Source organism: Pristis pectinata, chromosome 7 (assembly GCF_009764475.1).
Source record: "Pristis pectinata isolate sPriPec2 chromosome 7, sPriPec2.1.pri, whole genome shotgun sequence".
NCBI classification, from domain to species: Eukaryota; Metazoa; Chordata; class Chondrichthyes; order Rhinopristiformes; family Pristidae; genus Pristis; species Pristis pectinata.
In genome coordinates, this window is record NC_067411.1 from 52541675 (window position 1) to 52565996 (window position 24322).

General features: G+C 44.9%; 1 protein-coding gene across 4 annotated transcripts in view; it reads left to right on the forward strand.

Annotated features, from left to right (window-relative positions):
* The first annotated feature begins 14516 nt into the window (after positions 1-14516).
* Positions 14517-24322, forward strand: part of LOC127572977 (RNA exonuclease 1 homolog) — an 86103-nt gene continuing 76297 nt past the window's right edge. For 2 of the 4 annotated variants that reach the window (XM_052020719.1, XM_052020720.1), the window contains exons 1-2: positions 15033-15167; positions 17632-19160. In XM_052020719.1, the coding sequence (XP_051876679.1) occupies positions 15059-15167; positions 17632-19160 (1638 nt within the window). In that variant the 5' untranslated portion in view covers positions 15033-15058. Of the gene's footprint in view, positions 14603-15032; positions 15168-17631; positions 19161-24322 lie in introns of those variants that run through there. The other 2 variants (XM_052020721.1, XM_052020722.1) reach the window with 2 other exon arrangements.

Genomic DNA, 24322 nt, shown 5'->3' on the forward strand with positions numbered 1-24322 from the left:
CCTGTCTTTCCAAGTGTAACTATTCCTTATCCTTTAGAATGCTTTCCAGCAACATGGATGTTAGGCTAATGGGTGTATAATTACCATGTCTATCCTTACGGCCCTTCTTAAATAAAAGCACGACATTTGCTGTCCAGTCTTACAGTGATGTTGCAAATATCTCAGCGAGGGTTCTCACAATTTCTTCTCCAGCTTCCCAGAGTGTTCATGGATATAGCTTGTCCAGACCTGGAGATTTGTCCACCTTCATACATTTAAACACATGCAACACCTCTTCTACTGTAATATGGATTGCTCCCAAAATATCTCCATTAACTTTGCCGAGTTCCCAAGTCTGCACATCTTTCTCCATGGTAAAAACAGAGGAGAAATAATTTTTGAAAACTCTGCCCATCTCCAGCAGCTCCAAGATTTCCATCTTGGTCTTTGAGGGACCCTATACTCTCCCTGGTACTCTTTTTCCCTTAATATACTTAAAAAATCTCTTAGGATTCTCCTTAGTTTTCTCTGCCAAAGCTATCTCATGCCCCCTCTTGGCCCTAAATGGAGATAGTCCAACTAGAGGAGGGACCATACTGGACCTTGATTTACGAAATGATCCTGGATAGATGACCTTTCAGTGGGAGAGCATTATGGAAACAGTGATCACAAGTCCTTAAGTTTTAAGATAGTTATAAGGATAAGTCTGGACCTTGTGGGAAAGCATTAAATTGGGAGAGGGCAAATTACGACATTATTAGACAGGAGCTGTGGGTGGGGGGAAAGGGAGTTGATTGTGAGCAGCTGTTATTGGGCATGGCCACATCAGACATGTGGGAGTTGTTTAAGACCAGCTGATCAGAGCTCAGTACTGATGTGTTCCCATATTGAAGAAAGACAAGGATGACAAGATAAGCGAACCTTGGATGATAAGAGAGGTTGTCAGTTTAGTCAAAAAGGAAAAGGAAGCATATGTAAGGTTTAGGAAGCTAAAATCAGACAAGGCCCTTGAGGAATATAAAGAAAGCAGGAAAGAACTCAAGCAGAGGGTAAGGAAGTCCAAAAGGAGCCAAGAAATGTCCTTGGCAAGTAGGACTAAAGAGAATCCCAAAGCATTTTATATTTACATGAGAAACAAAAGGATAACTGGGGAGAGGGTAGGAATAGGATAAAAGAGGGAGTCAGAGGATGTGGGCGAGTCAGAGGATGTGGGCGAGGTACTAAATGAGTACTTTGCCTCGTTTATTCACCAAAGACAGGGACATGGAGGTCAGTGAGAGTGGTGTGGGTCACGCTGATGCACTAGGGCATTTTGAGATCAAGAAGGAGGTGGTGCTTAAGAGCATTAAGGTGGATACGTCCCAGGGTCTGATGGGATGTATCCTGGGTTACTGAAAGGGCCAAGAGAGCAGAGGTTGTCAAAGGATACAGCAGAATATAGATCAGTCACAGATCTAGGCAGAGAAATGCCAGATGGAGTTTAATCCAGGCAAATGTAAGTTGTTGCACTTTGGAAGGTCAAATGTTTACAACTAATGGCAGGACCTATAACAGCATTGATGTACAGAGGGATCTTTGGGTCCAAGTTTTTAGCTCCCTGGAAGTGGCCATGCAGTGGCTTCCTGGTAAAGAAAGCATATGGAATGCTTGCCTTCATTGGTGAGGGCATTGAATATAAGAGTAAGGAAGGGAATGCTTTTCCGCTCAATTTAGTGTCATCAGCAAACTTAGATATTCTACACTCAATCCACTCTTCCAAATTGTTAATGTATATCATCAACAGCTGCGGGCCTAGCACTGATCCCTGTGGCACCCCACTTACCAATGATTACCAACCAGAGAAACATCCATTTATCCCAAATCTCTGCCTTCTGTTGGTCAACCAATCCTCTATCCCTGCCAATACATTACCCCCAACTCCATGCATCCTTATCTTATGGATAAGTCTTTTATGTAGCACTTTATCGATTGCCTTCTGGAAATCCAATATCCACCTGTTCCCCTCTATCCACTACACTCATTATCTCCTCAAAGAACTCCAGTAAGTTTGTCAAACAGGACCTGCTCTTCCTGAATCCATGCTGTGTCTGCATGATGGAATCGCTATTTCTTCCTTAATGATAGCTTCAAGCATTTTCCCAACTACAGACGTTAGGCTAACTGGCCTATAGTTACCTGCCTTTTGCCTACATTCTTTTGTAAACAGTGGTGTGACAGTCACTGTCTTCCAATCCGCTGGGACCTGTCCAGAGTCCAGAGGGTTTTGGTAAATTATCACAAAATGAAAATAGCCTGGGGAACAGACTCTGACTGTCTACCCTAACTATGCCTTTCATAATTTTAAAAACCTCTACCAGATCTATCCTCAGCCTCCAATGCTCAGAGGAGAACAATCCAAGTTTGTCCAACCTGTTCTTATGGCTCGTACCCTCTAATCCAGGCAGCATCCTGGTAAACCTCTTCTGCATCCTCTCTACAGTCTCCACATCCTTCCTATAATGGGGTAACCAGAACTGCACACAATACTCCAAGTGCAGTCCGACTAAAGTTTTATATAGCTGCAGTATGATTTCCTTACTCTTATACTCAACACCCCTACCAATGAAGGCAAGCATTCCATGCGCCTTCTTTACCACTTTATCCACTTGTGTAGTCAGTGAACTATTGACCTGGACCTCAAGATCCCTCTGTACCTCAATGCTATTAAGGGGCCTACCATTAACTGTGTACTTTCTCTTTCCATTTGACCTCCCAAAGTGCAACACCTATATTAAGAGTAAATGGGTGGCTAGGGAGAGAAAAGGTCCTCTTAAGGATCAGCATGGCTGTCTGCGTGTGGAACCAAAGGAAATGGGTGAGATTTTTAATGAATATTTCTCTTCTGTTTTTACTGTGGAGAAAACGATGGAAGTTAAGGAAATGGAGGAAATGAGTGGTGATGTCTTGGACCACATATGAATTAGCAGTGAGGAAGTATTGGAGGTTTTAAAGTGCATTAAGGTGGATAAATCCCCAGGGTCTGACCTGGTGCATTCTCGGACCTTGTGGGAAGCTAGAGAAGAAACTGCGGAGGCCCTTAATTGAATTCATAATTGGCTCAGTGCTAGGAAGCAGAGGGTGATGCAACCAACCAAAGGGTTGTTTGTCAGACTGGAGGCCTGTGTCTAATGGTGTGCCACAGGGGTCAGGGCTGGGACCCTTGTTGTTTGTAATTTATATAAACGATTTGAATGTAGGTGTACAAGGCACAGTTAGTAAGTTTGCGAATGATACTAAAATAGATGGTATTATCGATAGTGTAGAAGATTATGGAAAATGTGGGTTGAGGACTGGCAAATGGTTTTCAATTCAGATAAATATGAGGTATTGCATTTTGGGATATCAAACCAGGGTAGGACTTATACAGTAAACGGTAGGGCCCTGGGAATGTTATGGAACAGAGGGTTCTAGGAATGCAAGTACATAGTTCGCTGAAAGTGGCGTCTCAGGTGGATAATATGATGAAGAAGGCGTCAGGACACTGAGTACAGGAGTTGGATGCAGTTATATAAGATCATGAGGGGCACAGACAGGGTGAGAGCACATAGTCTGTTTCCCAGGGAGGCGTTACTAAAACCAAGAGGGCATAGGATTAAGATAAGAGGCGAGAGATTTAAAAGGGACATCAGGGGCACCTGCTTCATGCAAAGGGTGGTGCATATTTGGAATAAGCTGGCAGAAATAGTGGTTGAGGCGGGCACATTAGCAACATTTAAAATCCATCTAGATAAGTAAATGGATAGGAGGGGTTTAGAGGTCTATGGGCCAAATGCAGGCAGATGGGACTAGCTCGCTGGGCAACACAGTTGGCATGAACAAGTTAGGCCGAAGGGCAGGTGTGAAGTCATAGAATTATTCTGTATGATTCTATGACCTCACACTTGCCCAGATTAAACTCCATCTGGCACTTCTCTGCCCATATCTGTAACTGATCTCTATCCCGCCGTATCCTTTGATAGTCCTTTGCACTGTCCACAACCCCACCATTCTTGGTGTCATCTGCAAACTTGCTAATCCACCCATCTACATTTTCATCCAAATCATTGATATATATCTCAAACAACAGAGGTCCCAGCACCGATCCTTGTGGAACACCACTGGTCATGGACCTTCAGCCAGAGCAACAGCCTTCCACTCCTACTCTCTGTCTTCTCTGGGCAAGCCAGTTCTGCATCCAAACTTACAATCTTCACCCTGGATCCCATGCATCTTTATCTTCTGAATCAACCTACCCATGAGGGATCTTATCAAATGCCTTACTAAAGTCCATGTAGATAATGTCTACTGCCTTACCCTTTGTCACCTCCTCAAAAAACTCAATCAAGTTTGTAAGACATGGCCTGACCAGCTTAGGGACAGTCAACATGGCTCCAAATGTGCATAAATCCTATCCCTGAGTCTCCTCTCCAATAGCTTCCCGACCACTGACATGAGGCTCACTGACCTATAATTACCTGGATTATCCCTATTTCGATTCTTGAACAAAGGCACAACATTTGCTACTCTCCAGTCCTCCAGGACCTCACCTGTTGCTAGTGAGGACACCAAGATCCTTGTCAAAGCCCCAGCAATCTCCTCACTTGCTTCTTTCAATATTCTGAGATATACGCCATCAGGCCTTGGGGACTTATCCACCTTAATGCTTTTCAGAAGACGCAGCACTACCTCCTCATTAATCTCAAAATGTCCCAGCACATTAGCATGCCCCACTCTGTTTTCACTGTCCTCCAATTTCTTCTCCTCGGTAAATAACAATGCAACATACTCATTTAGTACCTCAGCCACTTGCTCTGACTCCAAGCACAAATTCCCTCCTTTATCCTTGAGTGGACCTACCCTCTCCTTAGTTATTCTCTTTTTCTGAACATAAGTATAAAATACCTTGAGATTATCCTTGACCCTGCTCACCAAGGACATTTCATGGCCCCTTTTGACATTCCGAATTGCCTGCTTGAGCACTTCCCTGTTATCCTTATCTTCCACAAGGCCCAGTCTGATTTTAGCTTCCTAAACCTTACGTATGCTGCCTTTTCCTTCCTGACTAAATTTAGGACATCTTGGGTCATCCAAGGTTCCCTTGCCTTACCATCCTTGTCCTTACTCTTTACCAGAATGTGCTGATCATGAACTCTACTCAGCTGGTCTTTAAACATCTCCCACATGTCAGACGGGGACTTGTCCGACAGCAGCTGCTCCCAATCAACACCCCTTAGCTCCTGTCTTATCCTGTCGTAATTTGTCCTCCCCCAATTTAGTACCTTCACGCATGATCCAAACTAGGGTTGTTTTCTCTGTAGCGTCAGAGACTGAGGGGCGACCTGATAAAAGTTTATAAAATCATGAGAGGCATAGATAGAGAAGACATCAGGATATGCATTTAAGGTGAGAGGGGTAAATTTTAAGGGAAATGTTCAGTGCAAGTTTCTCACACAAGGAGTAGTAGGTGCCTGGAACAGGCTGCCAGAGGTTGTGGTGGAAGTAGACATAACAGTGATATTTAACAAGGTTTTAGATAGACGCGTGAATCTTCAGGGAATGGAAGGATATGGTTCCTGTTGAGGCAGAAGACATTTAGTTTAATTTGGCATCGTGTTCAGCTCAGACATTGTGGGCTGAAGGACCTGTTCCTGTGCTGTCCTGTTCTTTATTCAATGTTCTATGACTTGGTGGGTTGAAGAACTTGTTTATATGCTGTGTGACTCTATGACTTAAAGAGATGAGAAGGAAGCAGCTCTGTTATCCTCCCCAGTGCCATTAAATATCTTTCCAGGTACTTTAGAGTTTCTAGGCCATAACTTTTCAAATAGATTTAATGTTTCTAGTCTGATGTTTCTATTGTCTGAAATCTAGGCTAAGCTGAGCTTAATACTTCAACCAAGATAAAGTTTGCAATCTGATTCCCTCAGTCTAAACAGTTTTAATGGCACAGCAATATATATAGTATCCCATGCTTTATTTCTTCCAGAGGTAAGGAATCTCCTTTGCTTTTAGATTTGTTTGTTCAATGAGCATTTTTCATAAATTATTTGCTGCCTGAAACCCAAAGCAAATGTTTCTACTGGTTATATTTCACTAACAATATGAGCAAGAAAGTCAATAATCCGCCAGTTTGTGTGCAGGTCCTCTCATTGATACTTCTTATTGTATTTGGATTTTACTGCATTTTGAAAGGAGCTTCTTTAGCTGTGTTCAGTTGGTGGTACATTGTGGGAGCTTCCTGCATCGTGGCAGCAGCTTTTGCCTCCTTCCGTATTTATGAAGTTTGTTCACTCACATCACAGAAGGAGACTGCACAGAAGGAGACTGCCTCAGGATTCCCACCCACAAACTCCTTACAATAGTTAGCTGGTTCACCAAGCACTAGAGCAACAAGCAAGAGAACAATTGGAGTGTACAGGCTCCTGTGCAGATTAATTTTGACTCCACATGCCATGTTTTGGAAAGGTACATTATGCAGAAAGTGTACAACATTCTGTAGCCCAGAAGCTAAAACAAAACATTGCATACCGTGGAAATCTGCAGGTTTTGCTTTTGAAGATTCTTGTCCTGAAACACTAACTCTGCTTCTCTCTCCACAGATGCTACTTGACCTGCATATTTTAATTCTGAAGCCTGGATTGGTATGATATTGAGGAAGTAAAGGGTTAAAAACTGTCACCATACCTATAGCTGATAGAAAAAAATACCTTGCAAGCAAGAGCACACAAGCTGCTGACTCAATGGATAAGGTGTTAATTACTTTGTCTGGGACCTTGGTCAGTCTCGTTATGCAAGACAATAGGGGTACCGGGTGCAATAAACAACAAGTGGGAAGCTTGTCCTAAACAAGGAGGGGTGATACCTGTCTTTGAATTTCTTGATTATAACTCAATAATGCTGGACAATAGGTGCGATGTCTGCCTCAGGATCTCTGTGGCTTGACCGAAACTCGCGGCGCCGCATGCATTAAGTGTGCATGACAATACCTGTATAAATTTCTGTCTGCTCCTTTTGTACCGGGAGAACTTGGGAAGCGACTCTTAATGAGTGCTGAAGAGACATCTTCTTAGCAGTGCACTGCTAATAAATGCGTTTTATCGAAGCGACCTCGTGGCATTGTGTTACTTTACAGCGGACAGAAGTGAGAACTTAATTTCGAGACAACAATTTGGCGAGCCAGCCAGAAGTCCAAGACGAGGTTTTGGAAGCGGCGTGAGCGACCGATGGGGATAACGACTACCTGAGACGGAAGGGCCCACAAGGTACGATTCACCTTGATCCCTCTCAGGGAGTTGGACACCTGATCGATCCCTTCACTTGTCGAATATCCTCTGACGGACTCCTCGCGAACCTGTCCGATTGCCACAGGTAAGAGGGGTTCAAGTCCCCAGTTAAGTTAATTTTGTGTTTGGGGTTCGAGTCCCCAGTTAAGTTAATTTTGTGTTCGGGGTTCGAGTCCCCAGTTAAGGTAATTTCGTGTTCGGGGTTCAGGTCCCCAGTTAAGTTAATTTCGTGTTCGGGGTTCGAGTCCCCAGTTAAGGTAATTTCATGTTCGGGGTTCCAGTCCCCAGTTAAGGTAATTTCGTGTTCGGGGTTCCAGTCCCCAGTTAAGGTAATTTCAGGTTCAGGGTTCGAGTCCCCGGTTTCGTTAGTTTCGCATTTGGGGTTCAAGTCCCCAGTTTCGGGTTTGGGGTTCGAGTCCCCAGGTTTGGGTTTTAAGTTTGTGAATTTCAAGGTTTTGAGCTCTAAGTTTTGAAATCAGTTATCCGGTACTACCACCCTGCCTTAGACCGGTTCTTAAGAGGAGAAATCCCCCACGAAAAGGTTAGGAACCTGAAGGGAGTGAAGGAAAGAGACCGATCTTATAGATAATCACAGCTATTTGTACCGTACGATCGGGAAGAAAACAAAATGGGACAAACTCTCGATAAGTCTGGGTCCAATACCCCACTATCTAAGTTATGTAAAGACGATCCGAAGAATGAGAGTAACTTCTGTAAATTATCGGCATGCCTCAATAAAAAATTGGGAAATGAAATATGGCCATTGGGGGGGACCTTGGGATGTGGATAAGTGCCTAAAAGCAGAAAGGGCGATTTGGGAGCGGAATACGTGGGAAAAATGGAAAATATTAATGTCCACTTGGAGAAAAACGGCCGAAGACCTAACAAATAAATCTAAACAGAATAGTTGGGAACATAATGTGCGCAGAAGGGGAATTAGTGTGTGTGATGAAAAGGGAAATCCTAAGAGTTGGGAAGTCCTGAAGTCTCAGTGCAGAGACCACGATGCTGAGAGGAACAGAAAGGAGAGAGAAGGGGTAGATCAGGAGAATAAGCAAAAACATAGGAATAAAAATAAAAGAAATAAGGATAAAGTGGAGGTACCTCCTGACATGTCTGGCGTGCCCCTATTGTTCCAAAATAATGATATGGACGAAACCACAGCCCCTACCTACCCCCCGTTTCACTGTCGCCTGCATATAATGCGACTAGTCCGCAAACCGTTCCGCCCTCACCACCAACGACTACTCGCCAAGTCCCATCTCAAGGACAACTCCATGGCCCTATTGCGTCCTGAACCAGGAATCAGCTTAGACGGAGAGAAAGCCCACATACGAAGGCCACAGACAAGCGACGGAACTTTTTGATAGGGGACAGACCTTTAGTAGATTCTCAGACAGACACCGATTGTGACTCCGATTCTACCCCTGATTATGACGACCCTAAAGATCCCAGCCCACCACCTATGTTGAATAAGGCAAAGGGAGCCAAGGTTAAAAAACAATTCCCCAACAGGAGTGTTCCTAATCCCGATCCAACCCAAGCGAGCGCTAATCCTACGATCCAAATCTACACCCCTTGGAAGCCTCAGGAGATGTGCCTAATCATGAGTCAGGCGCCCAACTGTAAAACCAACCCGGAGGATTTCATAGATTATGTGATCGGAACAATTCAGGTGTACCAAGCCACCCCCTCCAAGACCTTTTCAGTCTTTGTTGCATGGCCCTTACAATTAATGAGGTGGAAAGGTGGAAAGAACACCTGGGGAACTATGCAGACTGGACAGCCTTTCAGGTGGCCGTCCGGCCTCAGGACCCAGGTAACCACCATTAGAACTGCCCTTCGCAAAACCCTCCAACAGTCTATTGACATAACTAAGGTTTTAGAATGCCGACCAAAACAGGGTGAGGACGGCCCAGATTTTTGGGACCGTTTCTCTTCACTTTACGGTACCTAGTGGGGGACGATGCCTACAACAGAGGCAATGCCTCCCCCCAGCTTAATGCCCTCCTATTACAATGTATTCCTGAGGGAGTGGCATCAACTATCCACACTAATAACATGAATTGGCCTGACCATACATGACAAGCCATGAGGAGGGCCCTAGTCCACTTCTGGAGTAATGGTCACGATTCGAAAGCCACAAAGGTAAAACAGGAAATGGTCCAGAGACCCCCTCAGTCCTGACTTCCCTACTCCAATAATACGGGATATCAAATGGAACGGCAGTTTTGCGTTCCAGGAGGGGTTGACTGGCCTGGTAAAGGATATCCACTGTACCCCAACGACGCAAGAGCCCCAGCATACGGGCCCCCTTGTGAGCCACCACCACCCTCTCGTAATTACCCAGGACCCAGGGGACCTCAACAACCCGTACCGGCGAGCATCAGGTTGACAGGATGCTACTTTTGTGGGGCACCTGACCATTGGCGGCGGGACTGCCCCCGCTACTGCCATCGGCAGACTAGATCCCCTGGTAGACGACAACCTTTTTCAACTAACAACCTGTTTTCTGCCTGACTAGCTGTGGGGAGTAGCCATTCCATGTACCCTACCCTCACCGATAACCCGTCGATGAACCCATCATCAATTTCTTAGTTGAGGGAAAGCCAATCCCCTTTATGATAGACACGGGGGCAAGTACCTCGACCCTCGCGAAGCTCCTTGTATCGCCCAGCATGATTTTAAATTGTCTACTGCCTCAGTTCCATTGAGCAGGCTGGAGGGACAGGAAAGATCCTACCCCTTAACTGAACCTTTACAAGTGAAATTTGGAGATTGGGAATGTCTGATCCAATTCGCAGTAACCCCAGACCTAGGGGTTAACTTGGCCGGGAGGGACCTGCTCTGCTCCCTCCGACTCAAAATACAATGCCTGGCTGAAGGAATTACCATTACTGGCCCTAAACCCCATAGGATCCTCTGGATTCACCAGCTTCCTCAGTGGTGGATGGTGGACTTCACGAACGGAGATTTTGACCCACCCTTGAAAACGCCTGACCCGCATGTGACACTAGCTTATGACCCCACAGGGGTCTCAAGAGAGCTAGAAGGGTTGTGTGCTCCCTCCTGGGTAGCATGGTGACTGTCACTATTTTAGGGGAAGTAGTGGGCAAGGAGGGGGCAGCACTTTTAGTTCAAGTGCCTAATGAATTGTGGAATCAGTCAGGCTTGATGTCCCCTCACATTACCCTGTCAGTTAATGAGGGTCATAAACCGAAGGAGCTGGGATTCCTAGCCCACCAGCTTGAGGTACAGGCAGACACAGGCCTTAACGGAGTTCCCCAGACTCTGCCAGGGGTGGCTACTAGGAGGATCGTGGGCATCGTACCTGTCGCATGGAGCAGTGGGGCTAATTGTTATTATAATAGTATGCTGTGTGGTGCTGGCCTGTCTAAATACCTGTTGCAAGGTCCTTATTAATAAACTCTCGGCCCCGTTCTCGGCGCCACTCTAGGTTATCATGTAATGATAAAAAGGAGGGAATGAGGAAGTAAAGGGTTAAAAACTGTAACCATGCCTATAGCTGATAGAGAAAAAATACCTCACAAGCAACAGCATGCAAACTGCTGACTCAATTACTTTGTCCTGTTATGCTGGATAATAGGAGTACTGGGTGCAATAAACAACAAGTGGGAAGCTTGTCCTAAACAATGAAGGGTGATACCTGTCTTTGAATTTCTTGATTATAACTTAATTATGCTGGACAATAGGTGCGATGTCTGTCTCAGGATCTCTGTGGCTTGACCGAAACTCGCGGTGCTTCATGCATTAAGTGTGCGTGACAATACCTGTATAAATTTCTGTCTGCTCCTTTGTACGGGGAGAACTCGGGAAGCGACTCTTAACAAGTGCTGAAGAGACCTCTCCTTAGCGATGCACTGCTAATAAACGCGTTTTATCGAAGCGACCTTGTGGCACTGTGTTACTTTACAGCGGACAGAAGTGAAAACTTAATTTCAAGACAACAATATGTTGGGAATTCATATCTTTTCTGGTGCTTTGGGCATGTCTCGTGGCATTTTATCTCTGATATGTTTCCCTATAACCCTATAAATCTTCCTCCATCTGATAACAACAACCTCTTATATAACTTGGCAATTTTGCAAGATAATTCCTGTTGGTCCAGAAATTTACAGCCCATGAGATCCAGGGCATGCTGGCAAATTGGATCCAAAATTGTTTTGGTAAGAGGAGGAAGAGGATGGTGGTGGAGGAGTTGCTTTTCTGATTGGAAGTTTGTGACAAGTGGTGTACCAAATGGATTGGGTTTGGGACCTTTGATGTTTGTGATATACATAAACAACTTGGATGTGCATGTGGAAGGTATGATAAGTAAGATTGCAGATGATACAAAAATTGGTGGTGGTGTAGACTGAAGGTTGTCTGAAGCTACAGCATGATATAGATCAGCTGGAAAGTTGGGTGGAACAATAGCAAATGAAGTTTAATCCTGGCAAGTGCAAGGCAATGCATTTTGGAAGGAGAAACAAGAGTAGGACATACATAGTACATGGTAGGATGTTAGGGAGTGTTGATGATCAAAGTGACCTCAGGGTGCATTCATAGATCCCTGAAAGTGGCAACATAGGTGGATATGGTGGAGAACAAGGCATATGGGGAGCTTGCCTTCATTAGCTAGGATGTCATGTTATAACTTTATAAAACATTGGTTAGGCTGCACTTGGAGTATTGTGTATAGTTCTGGTTGCCACACTTTCAGACATCCAGGCCTGCTATAAGAAGCTAAAACTGAAAGGGCAGAGAAATCTTCCCCAAAGGAACTTACAGAGATAGGGGGGCAGGACCACAGAGGGAATTGAACACAAAGATGCAAAAGTTACAGTGTTGCTCAACTGGGAGCTAGTTGAAGTCAGTGAGAACAGGAGCAGGTGAACAGGATTTAATGAGATAGGAATGGAGTAGTCAATGCCAGAGGCAAGAAGAGCATGAATGAGAGCTTCAGTACCACTCAAACAGATGCAGGGACTAAACTGGGTGCTGTTCAATGAAATAAGCTCCAAAATCTAACTTGGGGTTTATGCCGACACCAAGGCTGAGCATATTATGGTCAGTTTCAGATGCCGGGGATCTACAGCCTGTAGTTAGGGAACAGAGTTTGTGGAAATGGGACTAAAGACTGTTCTTCCAAATATTTAATTGGAGGAAATTTCTGCTTATCCAAGACTCAATGTTGAAAAAAAATACTCTAACATATGAACATAAGAAATTGAAAATGGAACAAGTGGGAAAGTTGACTAAGGAATGGCAGATGGAATTTACCTATGACATGTTCAAAGTGTTGCATTTTTGGTAAATTAAATCAGGGCAGGACTTACACAGTAAAGTACAGGACTCTGCAGAGCATTGTGGAACAGAGAGACCTCGGGGTGCAGGTACACAGTTCCTTGAAATTGGCGACATACCTGCATGCTTGTGCATGAATTCTAGCAATTGTTATTCTCTCTATTGTATGGGAACTTCTATAATTCTCACCTTCCCCTATCTCTAAGAAACCAGCAAGGTCGACCCATGTGCAGGCTTCAGTGAACGCTGGGCAAACAGCAACAGGGTAAGGCAAGCTAAGGATCTTCCTCTTCCTTAAGTCTGTTAGTTTTACTAAAGGGGCAGTAATGGTAGTCAGTGGAGTGATATGCTCCTCCTGTGAGATGTGGGAGATCAGGGAGAGTTTAAGTGCCCCTGACGACTACGTTTACAGGAAGTGTGTCCAGCTGCAGCCAGTTGGACTCACTGAGGAGCATACAAGAGGCAGAGAGTGATATAGAGAAAAGTTTCTGGGAGGTGATCACACCAAAGGTGCAGGCAGATAGATGGGTGACCACCAGGAGAAGCAGGCAAGTGGTGTGGGTGAGACATTGTTTTCCTCTCAAGTAAGTATACGGCTTTGGATACTGTTGGGGGGTTGGGATGGGGGAAGGCCTCTCAGGTGATAATAACAGCTGCAGCCAGATCAGTGGTGCCACACCTGACTCCGTTGTACAGCAGGGTAGGTCAAGGACTAGTCAAGCAAAATTGACAGGGACTCTTTAGTCAGAGACACAGACAAGCATTTCTGGTGTGTTGTCTCCTTTGTGCCAGGATTAAGGAGTGGACACAGGACAATCTAAAAGGAGAGGGTGAGCACTCAGAGCTCATGGTTCATATTGATACTAATGACATAGGCAGGAAGAGGGGCAAGATCCTTCAAAATGACTTTAGGAGTTAGGCAGAAAGTTAAAAAGCGGGACTTCGAGGGTTGTAATCTTAGGATCACTCCCTCTGCCACATGCTAGTGAGGCAAGAAGTTGGAAGATAACACAGATAAATGCATGACTAAGGAGCTGGTGCAGGAGGGAGGGCTTCAGCTACATGGATCATTGGGCTCTCTTTCAGGACAGGTGGGACCTCTGCAAGAAGGGTGGGTTCCACCTGAACTGGAGAGGCACCAGTATCATTGTAGGGAGGTTCGCTGGTTTAAACTAACATGGGGTGGAGGGTTGGGAACCAGAGCAGTAGATAAGTACATGGAGGGATTGAGGGGAAGGTAGAAGTTGGGTTAAGTAAGGCTGAAAGGAAGGACAGGCAGGCCAGGTAATGAGCACAATGGGGCTGATGGGCTGAAGCGTGTTTTTAAAAAAATTTTATTTACAGTGTGGTAACAGGCTCTTTTGGCCCAACGAGTCCACACCGCCCATTTTAAACCCCAAATTAACCTACCCATACGTCTTTAGAATGTGGGAATGTGTTTATTTTAATGCAAGGAATATTAAAGGCAGATGAATTTAGTGTCTGGATTAGTATGTGGAACTATGATGTAGGCATTACAGAGACTTGGTTGAGAGAAGGCAGGACTTGCAGCTGCAGCTCAATGTTCCAGGATTCAGACTTTTCAGTCGTGATACAGAAGGATGTGAAAGAGATGAGGGAGTTGCACTACCGATTAGGAAGAATGTCACAGAGGCACTTAGTGAAGACATCCTGGAGGGAACATCCAGTGAGATAATATGGGTAGAGCCCAGGAATAAGAAAGGTGCCTTCACGATAGAGGCAGCACTCCACAAGCCATCAGTTGCCTGCACAGCACCATTGATCTGTGCGCACTTCATTTTCAGTTTTTCAATTAGCATTTTTTTTACGAATACGGCACAATCCTTGGGCCAATCAAAGAAATAAGGCGTGGAAACGTTAATCAATGCTGGAGCCCAATCACCCCCAGCCTCGGCACAATCAGTTCTTCTATTGCAGTTTGCCACGCAGAACCCGATTGATGTAACGCTGCTGGAAGATTTGAGTTGCAATGGCTGCCTATAATAACCTTTAAGGTATTCATTTCGCTCCTTGTACGTCGCGTGTGCAGAGGAATAACATGTCTCGTCAGTAATTTGGCTCTTTGAAAGAATTATCCACTAATCTCACACCACCCGCTTCCTGTACAACCGACTCATTTATCCTTTTCACCGGTCCCTTCTAAACATCCCAAATGAATCTGACTTCACCACCCTTTGCTACCGCCACCGCCGTGCTGAAAACTTTAGTCCTCACTGCTTCTCTAATCCCCCTTTAAATTCGTTTCTCCCATCCCGAGCTGCATGCTCTCAAAAAGGAAGGAGAGTTGTTGTGTTCTATTCCGCTCCAATATTTACCACAATATGAACGCCTTCAGTGTGGTTCCTACCATGGTCGCGCTTTATATAGTGACGATGTTAGTCGCACCCCTTTAAGAACAAGTGGCCGGACACAGGTGGCGCCTATTCGGTAGGATATTGGAACGGGTGGGGATGCTGAGCTCCAGTGGTTGTTTCCGCAGGTTCCCCTGCCCCTTCCTGAGCCGCTGCCAGAGAGTTTACTGTCACTTCAAGCACGCCGGAAGACTCTCAACTCCTCAGGGTAAGGAGAAGGGATAGGGATCGAATGGCTGAAGCCAGGTTAAATGCTGACGCCGTTTGAGAGTTGTTCGGTTGCCCTCTGGGTTGAAATTAAATAGTCTTTGAATTAGTGGCAGTTTGGGTCCGAGTGCGACTCTCTTTGCTTGCCTTCCTCTAGCTGGATTCCTGCTCCTGTGTCCCTGGTCCCGGCACCAGACTCACTGAACGACTGAATAATCCGGAAACTCTGGTTCCCTCAAACCCAGCCGTCCTTTGCCTTCTCTTTCTGCAGTAAATGAGATGTCTCGCCCTCGCCCTCTCCAGTTCGGGACTTGCAGGGTGGTCCCACCCAGAGTCGGAGCAGGAACCATGCTGCAAGATGCAACTTTCTGGGTAACAAGCTCCTGTAGTACCCACCACAAACCAAAACCCTTCCGATAAGGTGCACTGTGGGGTTATATGGTACTATTTTGAAGAGCAGGGGCTTTCTTTCCCAAGTGCTAATGTCATTACTCCTGTGTGCTAATTAATTGCCATATTTCCTACATTGTAATAGTTGTTATTCTTCAGAAGCAACCCAGATGCCTGAGGGGTTGGTATGTGCTTTATAAATGCATAGCTTTTCCTCTTGGAGCAATTTGGGTGCTTTGGGACACAGGTTTTGTTTACCTGCTGACAAATGCTGATACTGAAATCTGAGAATCTGGCATTGTCATTGGCCTGAAATATTAATTCTATTTCTGTAGCTGCTGTGTCAAGTGCTGAATCTTTAGTTGAGCCTCTTCCTTAAATATGTAGTTTGTAGTGTTTATCAAACTATTATGTCTTCCACTTTAGAGGCATATGTTAGGTGAGGAAAGACAGAGATGGGGGAAAAACACCAGAAAATAGGAGCAGGAGCAGGAGTAGGCTACTTGGTTCTGCAAGACTTTCCCATATAATTATGGTTGATCTGTCCGGTCCTCAATTCCCCTTCTATGCAGTTCCCCATTGCCCAAAATTCCCTGACTTTACAATTTTTTTTATCTGCCTAGTAACTTTGCAGACAACACAAAGATTGGAGTTGTGGACAGTGCAGAGGTTGTCAAAGTATGCAGCAGGATACAGATCACTTATAGATATGGGCAGAAAAATGGAAGATGGAGTTTAATCCATGCAAGTGTGAGGTGTTGCACTTTGGGAGGTCAAATGTAAGAGTAAAGTATATAGTTTATGGCAGGACCTTTAACAGCATTGATATACAGGGTTATCTTGGGGTCCAAGTCCATAGCTCCCTGGAAGTGGCATGCAAGTAAATAGGGTGGTAAAGAAGGTGTATGACATGCTTGCCGTCATTGATCAGGTGATTGAGTATAAGAGCCAGGAAGTCATGTTGCACTTGTATAAAACTTTGGTTGTGCTGCACTTGGAGTATTGTGTGCATTTCTTGTTGCCCCAAAGAAAGAAGGATGTGGAGGCTTTGGAAAGGGTTAGAGGGCATGTGCTATAAGGAGAAGTTGGGTTATTTTCTCTGGAGCATTGGAGGCTGAGGGGAGACCTGATAGAAGTTCATAAAATTATGACAGGTATTGAGAGGGTAGACAGTCAGGATCTTCTTCCTAGGGTAGGAATGTCAAATACTTGAGGGCACAACCTTAAGGTGAGGGGGGGGGGGGAAGTTTAAGGGGGATGTATGAGCAAGTTCTTTTTTTCTTTTACACAGGGTGTTGGGTGCCTCCAATGAGCTGCTAGGTACTGGTGAAAGCAGATATGATAGTGGTATTCAAGATGCTTTTAGATAGGTACATGAATATGCAGGGAATGGAAGGATATGGATCATGTGCAGGCAGAAGAGATTTGGTTTAATTTGACATCGTATTTGTCCCAGACATTGTGGGCTCAAGGGCCTGTTCCTGTGCTGTACTGTACTATGTATTCCTTCAAATGCCTCCAGTGATGTAGTCCCCAAAGCCCTGCAAGGTGGAGAATTTCAGAGATCTGCCACCCTCAGAAGAAGAGAGATGGTATTTAACTGTATAATGTTTAAATAGTGGTGAACTTATTAAATGTCTGACAAATATAAAAAAAACGTTCAAAATGTTGGCTCCTTACGTTGTCTGATGCATTTTGACAAATGCTACAAAAGAGTGATCTTTGGTACTTGTAGCCAATACTGCAGTTTGAATGGAGACACGAGACTGCAGATGCTGTGATCTAGAGCAAAAAATGAGCTGCTGGAGGAGCTCAGTGGATCAGGCAGCATCTACGGAGGGAAATGAATGGTCAACATTTCGGGTTGAAACCAGTCCAGATGAAGAGTCTCCACCTGCGAAGTCAACAGTCCATTTCTCTCAACGGATGTTGTCTGACCTGCTGAGTTCCTCCAGCTGTTTGCTGCAGTTTGAATACTTCTATTGGTGGATGTTGAGTAAGGGAAGATTTCTCTTGGCATTCTTCATTTTACAAGTTTTGATATTGCTTTCAAGGCTTTGTTAATGTTCCAACAGGTGCACCTGCCAATATTTTGGGAAAATATCATGACCGACCAGTGTCACCTGAAGCTGCCTACACAGTACTTGAGTTGGAAAAGGTCACCAAAGCAATTGAGGTAATCAAGACTGAGGTGGAGCAGCAGCAGCACAAACTTTTGATGTGCCAGTCTTCCTGTGATTGTAAAAACAACAGCTCGGTAATTCCAATAAACAGCAAGACAAGCTCTCCTTTTTCCAGTGCTGGTAGGACATCTATAAAACACAAATCTTCCTCTTTATCTGAATGCAATTATGTTCTGTACAATCCAACCCCAAGATCTAATTATTCTTCATGTAAACATATATTTAATGCGTCAGGTGAAGAGGATACATCCCAGGATATTGCGATGGCTAATTCCAACATTAAAACTGCTTGTTCAGTTTGGAGTAAATATATGATTGAGCACTGCAGACCCAGCACTGATTTAGAGTATGATCCATTGGTAAACTACTCTTCCAGCTTGAAACAAATTTGCAGTAAAGAACGTATGGAGGAGAAGCAGGGGTCCAAGGGAGCCATTGACCAGGAAATGAAGCACTCTTTTGCATCTGAAACAGTGAGGAACTTTCAACCTTTTGAAGCTGAGATGAGCTCTGAAGATGAACTTGTTATTGATGTACCAGATTTGCCTCCGCTTGCTCCACATCCCAGGGCGCATGGGGAGCTTCAGAGAAAGGGAAATGATAACCTCACTTTAGTTCGTAAAGTTAAGCAACCCAATGTTGAGGAATCTGTCGGTGTAGTTCTGGCTTTGGAAAAAACTGTGAACAGTTTTTCTGATCTTGGATCAGAAAATGATGGCAGGGAAACAGAGCTGAACTTGGATGCTTTGCAAAGGACACAAATACCTCATCCAGCCGAATGCAATGAAGCCTCCACCTTAACCAGTGATCAGATGAGAAAAGCTGGCTGCCACCACAAAGATATCAAGCTTGGCTTCAAAGCCAAGAGAAGAGGAGAGGCCCTGAACTTAGGACTGGTTCAATTGGAAAATGCTGTAGCTCCAATTAATAAATGCCCAACTTACAATTGTGGACAGGAATTTGGACCTGAAAAGCTGGATGTCCAGAAATGTGGAAAAGTCAAAGAGCAAAGTTCAATCCATTTGAATGCATCAACACTATCAAATTGCACAGGGCAGCTATCTGAGTTTGGAAGTTCATCACTGAAAACTGGTCAAATGACCTCCACTGCAGTGAGGTGTAATAGATTGGAAACTACAAATACTTCTTGCACCAGTAAGTTGGGGGAGAGCCTGACCGTTGGCCAAGCTGGTATGAAGACACCGAACCCAGTTAGTGATTTTGGCAATAGAAACTGGGATGGAAGTCTTCAAACTGCAAGTGATAAAGGTGAGGAATCATCATCTTCAGGTGAAGAATTGAATTCTACAGCTTCGGAGGATTTGGAATTCTCTGATTCGGACCCAATGGAAGAGTGCTTGAGGATTTTTAATGAGTTCTCAAAGCAAGAAACTAAAGCAAATGAAACTGTAATTGAACAGGTATTTATTTATTTATATTTACTGTGTTTTCTGGGAGTGAACAGGGTATTAAATGTACCAAATATCGAACCTTGAGCAGGATGCAGACCAGTATATTTCTGTTTGATTATTTGCCAGTAATGTTTCAGACTTGATTGTCACTGTACTATTGTAGAACTGGTTTGAAGCAATACTTAAGAACGTAGCATCACAGGTACACTGCAGTCTCAGCAGATGTAGTCCAGTATAAGACGTAGTAGCAGAATTAGGCTATTCAGCCCATCAAGTCTGCTCTGCTATGCAATCGTGGCCGATTTATTTTCCCTCCTCAACCTTAGCCTTCTCCCCGAAACCTTTGATGCCCTTGTCAATAAAGACCCTATCAACCTCCACTTTAAATATACCTATGACTTGGCCTCCACAGCTGTCTATGGCAATGAATTCCACAGATTCACCACCCTCTGGCTAAAGAAATACCGCCTCATCTCTGTTCTAAAGAGACATCCTTCTATTCTGAGGCTGTGTCCTCTGGTCCTCGACTCTCCCACTACTGGAAACATCCTCTCCATGTCTGCTCTATCTAGGTCTTTCAATATTTGGTAGGTTTCAATGAGACCCCCTCTTGTCCTTCTAAACTCCAGTGAGTACAGCCCCAGAGCCATTAAATGCTCCTCATATGTTAACCCTTTAATTCCTGGGACCATTCTTGTAAACCTCCTCTGGACCCTCTTCAACACCGGCATGTCCTTCCTTGGATATGGGGCCCAAAACTACTCAATATTCCAAATGTGGTCTGACCAATGCCTTATAAAGCCTCAGCATTACATCCTTGCTTTTGTATTCTAGTCCTCTCAAAATGAATGCTAACATTGCATTTGCCTTCTTTACTACAAACTCAACCTGCAAGTTAACCTTTAGAGGATCCTGCACTAGGACTCCCAAGTCCCTTAACACTTCTGATTTCTGAATTCGCATCTCGTTTAGAAAATAGTCTATGCCTTTATTCCTTCCACCAAAGTACACTTCTCTACGTTGTATTCCATCTGCCAGTTCTTTGCCCATTCTCCCAACCTGTTCAAGTCCTTTTGCAAACTCCCCGCTTCGTCAACACTACCTGCCCCTGCACCTATTTTTGTATCATTCACAAAATTGGTGACAAAACTATCACTTCTGTCATCCAGATCATTAACATAACGTGAAAAGTAGTGGACCCAACACTGACCCCTGTGGAACGTCACTTGGCACTGGCAGCCAACCAGAAAAGGCCCCCTATATTCCCACTCTTTGCCTTCTGCCAGTCAGCCAATCTTCTATTAGTACCATCCTGCTTTGTCAGTCGTGGCTCAGTGATTACCCTCTGCATTTATGTCAACTATCTGTGGTCTAGAGCTATACTTCAGGCTGATGTTCCAGTGTGGTACTGAGGGAGTGCAGTTCCACTGGAACAGTCTTTTAGATGTGATGATTAAATTATGGCTTTATCTACCTTTCCTTGGTGTGCCCAAGTCCAGTGTTCCAGAAAATGCCTGTACTTCACTCAACATCATGACTCCAGATTCTGTTCACTATCATATAGGTGTTTATGGAATATTTCTGTGTAAACAAAATTGTATTGTTTTTTTGTATTACTGAAATATCTGTACTTCTACTAATTGACTATAAAGCAGCACAAAATTAAAAAAAACAGTGCATGTTGGAAATCTGGAATTAAAAAGAGAATCCTGGAAATACTCAGCAGGTTGTGCAGCTTCTGTGGAGAGAAAGTTAGTATTTCAGGTTGAAGACCCCGATGAAGGGTTCAATCTGAAACATTAACTCTGTTTCTCTCCATAGATGTTGCCTAACTATTATGCACTTTGGGATGTCCTGTGTTTGAAAGGCAATTATCTGCTGAAGACTGGGATGTTGATGGAATATTGGTGAATCTGAATTGACTGCCACCTATTTAATTTAAGTGGGGTTTCACTTTGTCGCCATGATTGAGCATTGTCATGGACAAGGATAGGAGCAGAGAGGACAGGAAGATATTTAATTGGGGAAGGGCAAATTATGAGGCTATAAGGCTAGAACTTGCGAGTGTGAATTGGGATGACGTTTTTGAAGGGAAATGTACTATGGAGATGTGGTTGTTGTTCAGGGATCTCTTGCAGGAGGTTGCGGATAAATTTGTCCCAGTGAGGCAGAGAAAGAATGGCAGGGTGAAGGAACCATGGGTGACGAGAGGTGGAACAACTGGTTAGGAGGAAGAAGGCAGCATACATAAGGTGTAGGCAGCAAGGATCAGATAGGTCTCTTGAGGAATATAGGGGAGCAAGGAAGGAACTTAAGAAGAGGTTGAGGAGAGCAAGAAGGGGACATGAAAAAGCCTTGGCGAGTAGGGTTAAGGAAAATCCCAAGGCTTTTTTTCACTCATGTGAAGAGCAGAAGGATGACAAGGGTAAAGGTAGGACCAATTAGAGACAAAGGTGGGAAGCTGTGCCTGGAAGCTGTGGAAGTGGGTGAGGTCCTCAATGAATACTTCTCTTCAGTATTCACCAAGGAGAGGGGCCGTGATGACGCTGAGGACAGTGTTGGTAAGGTTAATGTTCTGGAGCATGTAGATATCAAGAGAGAGGATGTGTCGGAGCTATTAGAAAATCTTAGGACAGATAAGTCCCCGGGGCCTGGTGGAATATTCCCCAGGCTGCTGCGCCAGGCGAGGGAGGAGATTGCTGAACCGTTGGCTAGGATGTTTGAGTCCTTGTTGTCCACGGGAATGGTACTGGAGGATTGGAGGGTGGCAAATGTTGTCCCCATATTCAAAAAAGGAAGTATGGATAGTCCAGGGAGTTATAGACAAGTGAGCCTTGCGTCTGTGGTGGTCAAGCGGTTGGAAAAGATTCCTAGAGATAGGATCTATGGACATATAGAGAATCATGGTCTGATCAGGGACAGCCAACATGGCTTTGTGAAGGGCAGATCATGTCTTACTAGCCTGATAGGGTTCTTTGAGGAGGTGACCAGGAAGTATGATGGGGGTAGTGCATTAGATGTGGTCTACATGGATTTTAGTAAGGCATCTGACAAGGTTCCACATGGTAGGCTTCTTCAGAAGGTCAGAGGGCATGGGATCCAGGGAGGCTTGGCCGTGTGGATTCAGAATTGGCTTGCCTGTAGAAAGCAGAGGTTTGTGGTGCAGGAAGTGCATTCAGATTGGAGGGCTGTGACTAGCAGTGTCCTGCAAGGATCAGTTCTGGGACCTCTACTTTTTGTGATTTTTTTTTTATTCACGACCTGGGTGACAGGGTAGAAGGGTGGGTCGGCAAGTTTGCAGATGACACTAAGATTGGTGGTGTTGTGGATAGTGTGGAGGACTGTTGAAGATTGCAGAGGGATATTGATAGGATGCAGAGCTGGGCTGAGAGGTGGCAGCTAGAGTTCAATCCGGAGAAGTGTGAGGTGGTACACTTTGGAAGGACAAACTCTAAGGCGGAGTACAAAGTTAATGGCAGGATTCTGGGTAGTGCAGAGGAGCAGAGGGATCTGGGGGTTCATATCCACAGATCACTGAAAGTTGCCCCTCAGGTGGATAGGGTAGTTATGAAAGCTTATGGGATGTTAGCATTCATAAGTCGTGGGATCGAGTTTAAGAGCCGCGAGGTAATGTTGCAGCTCTACAGAACTCTGGTTAGACCACACTTGGTACTGTGCCCAGTTCTGGTTGCCTCATTATAGGAAGGATGTGGAAGTGTTGGAAAGGGTGCAGAGGAGATTTACCAGGATGCTGCCTGGTTTAGAGAGTATGCATTATGAGGAGAGACTAAGGGAGCTAGGGCTTTACTCTTTGGAGAGAAGGAGGATGAGGGGAGACATGACAGAGGTGCACAAAATATTAAGAGGAATAGATAGAGTAGACAACCAGTGCCTCTTTCCCAGGGTACCAATGCCCTCAATACAAGAGGGCATGGCTTTAAAGTAATTGGGGGGGAAAGTTCAAGGGAGATATCAGAGGAAGGTTTTTTACCCAGAGAGTGGTTGGTGCATGGAATGCACTGCCTGGGGTAGTGATGGAGGCAGGTACGTTGGTCAAATTCAAGAGATTACTAGATAAGCATATGGAGGAATAAGGTTGAAAGGTCGGCACAACATTGTGGGCAGAAGGGCCTGTATTGTGCTCTACTTTCTGTGATTAATCCCTTTTGAAGGCAGCTTCAATTTTTTGTTTGTCCTCTCTCCTATAGTGAAAGGCTCCAGGGAGGGTGGAGAGCCATGGACTAGAAATGTTGGGAAGCTCAATTTATATTCCTGATCACTCCCCTTCCTCCCTCCACACCATTCCCCCCCCACCCCATAAATAGAGGCAGAGGCACCAAACATGTACGTTGAATTGGTGCACAGTTCCACAACAGGAAGCCCAGCTCATTTTCTTCCATTTGTTTTTCTGTAATTGAAAGGTGTGTGTTGTAGCTCCAGCATTAAGAGCTTTAATGAGGTGGTCACACCCAAGATGCAGGCTGCAGATACAGTAGTTGGGTGACCAATAGGAGAGGTAAGGGAAATAGACAGTGCAGGGTTCCCCTGTGGCCCTTCCCCTCAGCAACATATACCACTTTGGATACTGCTGGGGGGGAATGACCTTTCTGGGCACAGCAGCAGCACCGTGGCACCATGACTGGCTCTGAAGCTCAGTGGGTAAGGGAGAAGTCAGGCAGGGCAGGAGTGATAAGAGGCCCAATAGTTAAGGGGACAGACAGGATTCTGTGGCTGCAAAAGAGACACCAAGATGGTGTGTTGCCTCCTGGGTGCCAGGATCAAGGACGTCTCAGAGTGGCTGCAAAACATTCTCAAGGGGAAGGGTGAGCAGCCAGAGGTTGTGGTACCTGTTGGTACCAATGACATCGGTAGAAAGAGGGGATGAGGTCCTGCACAGTGAATCTAGGGGAGAACCTAAAAAGCAGGACCTCAAGGGTAGTAATCTCTGGATTACTCCCAGTGCCATTGCTGGTGAGCACAGAAATAGAAAGATGGCTTGTATGAATGTGTGGCTGAGGAGCTGGTGCATGGGGCAGAGATTCAAGTTTTCGGATCATTGGGATCTCTCCTGTGGTAGGGATGACCAGCACGAGAGATGAGTTGCACCTGAACTGGAGGGGGATCAATATTTTGGCTAGAAGAGTTGCTAGTGCTATTTGGGAGGGTTTAAA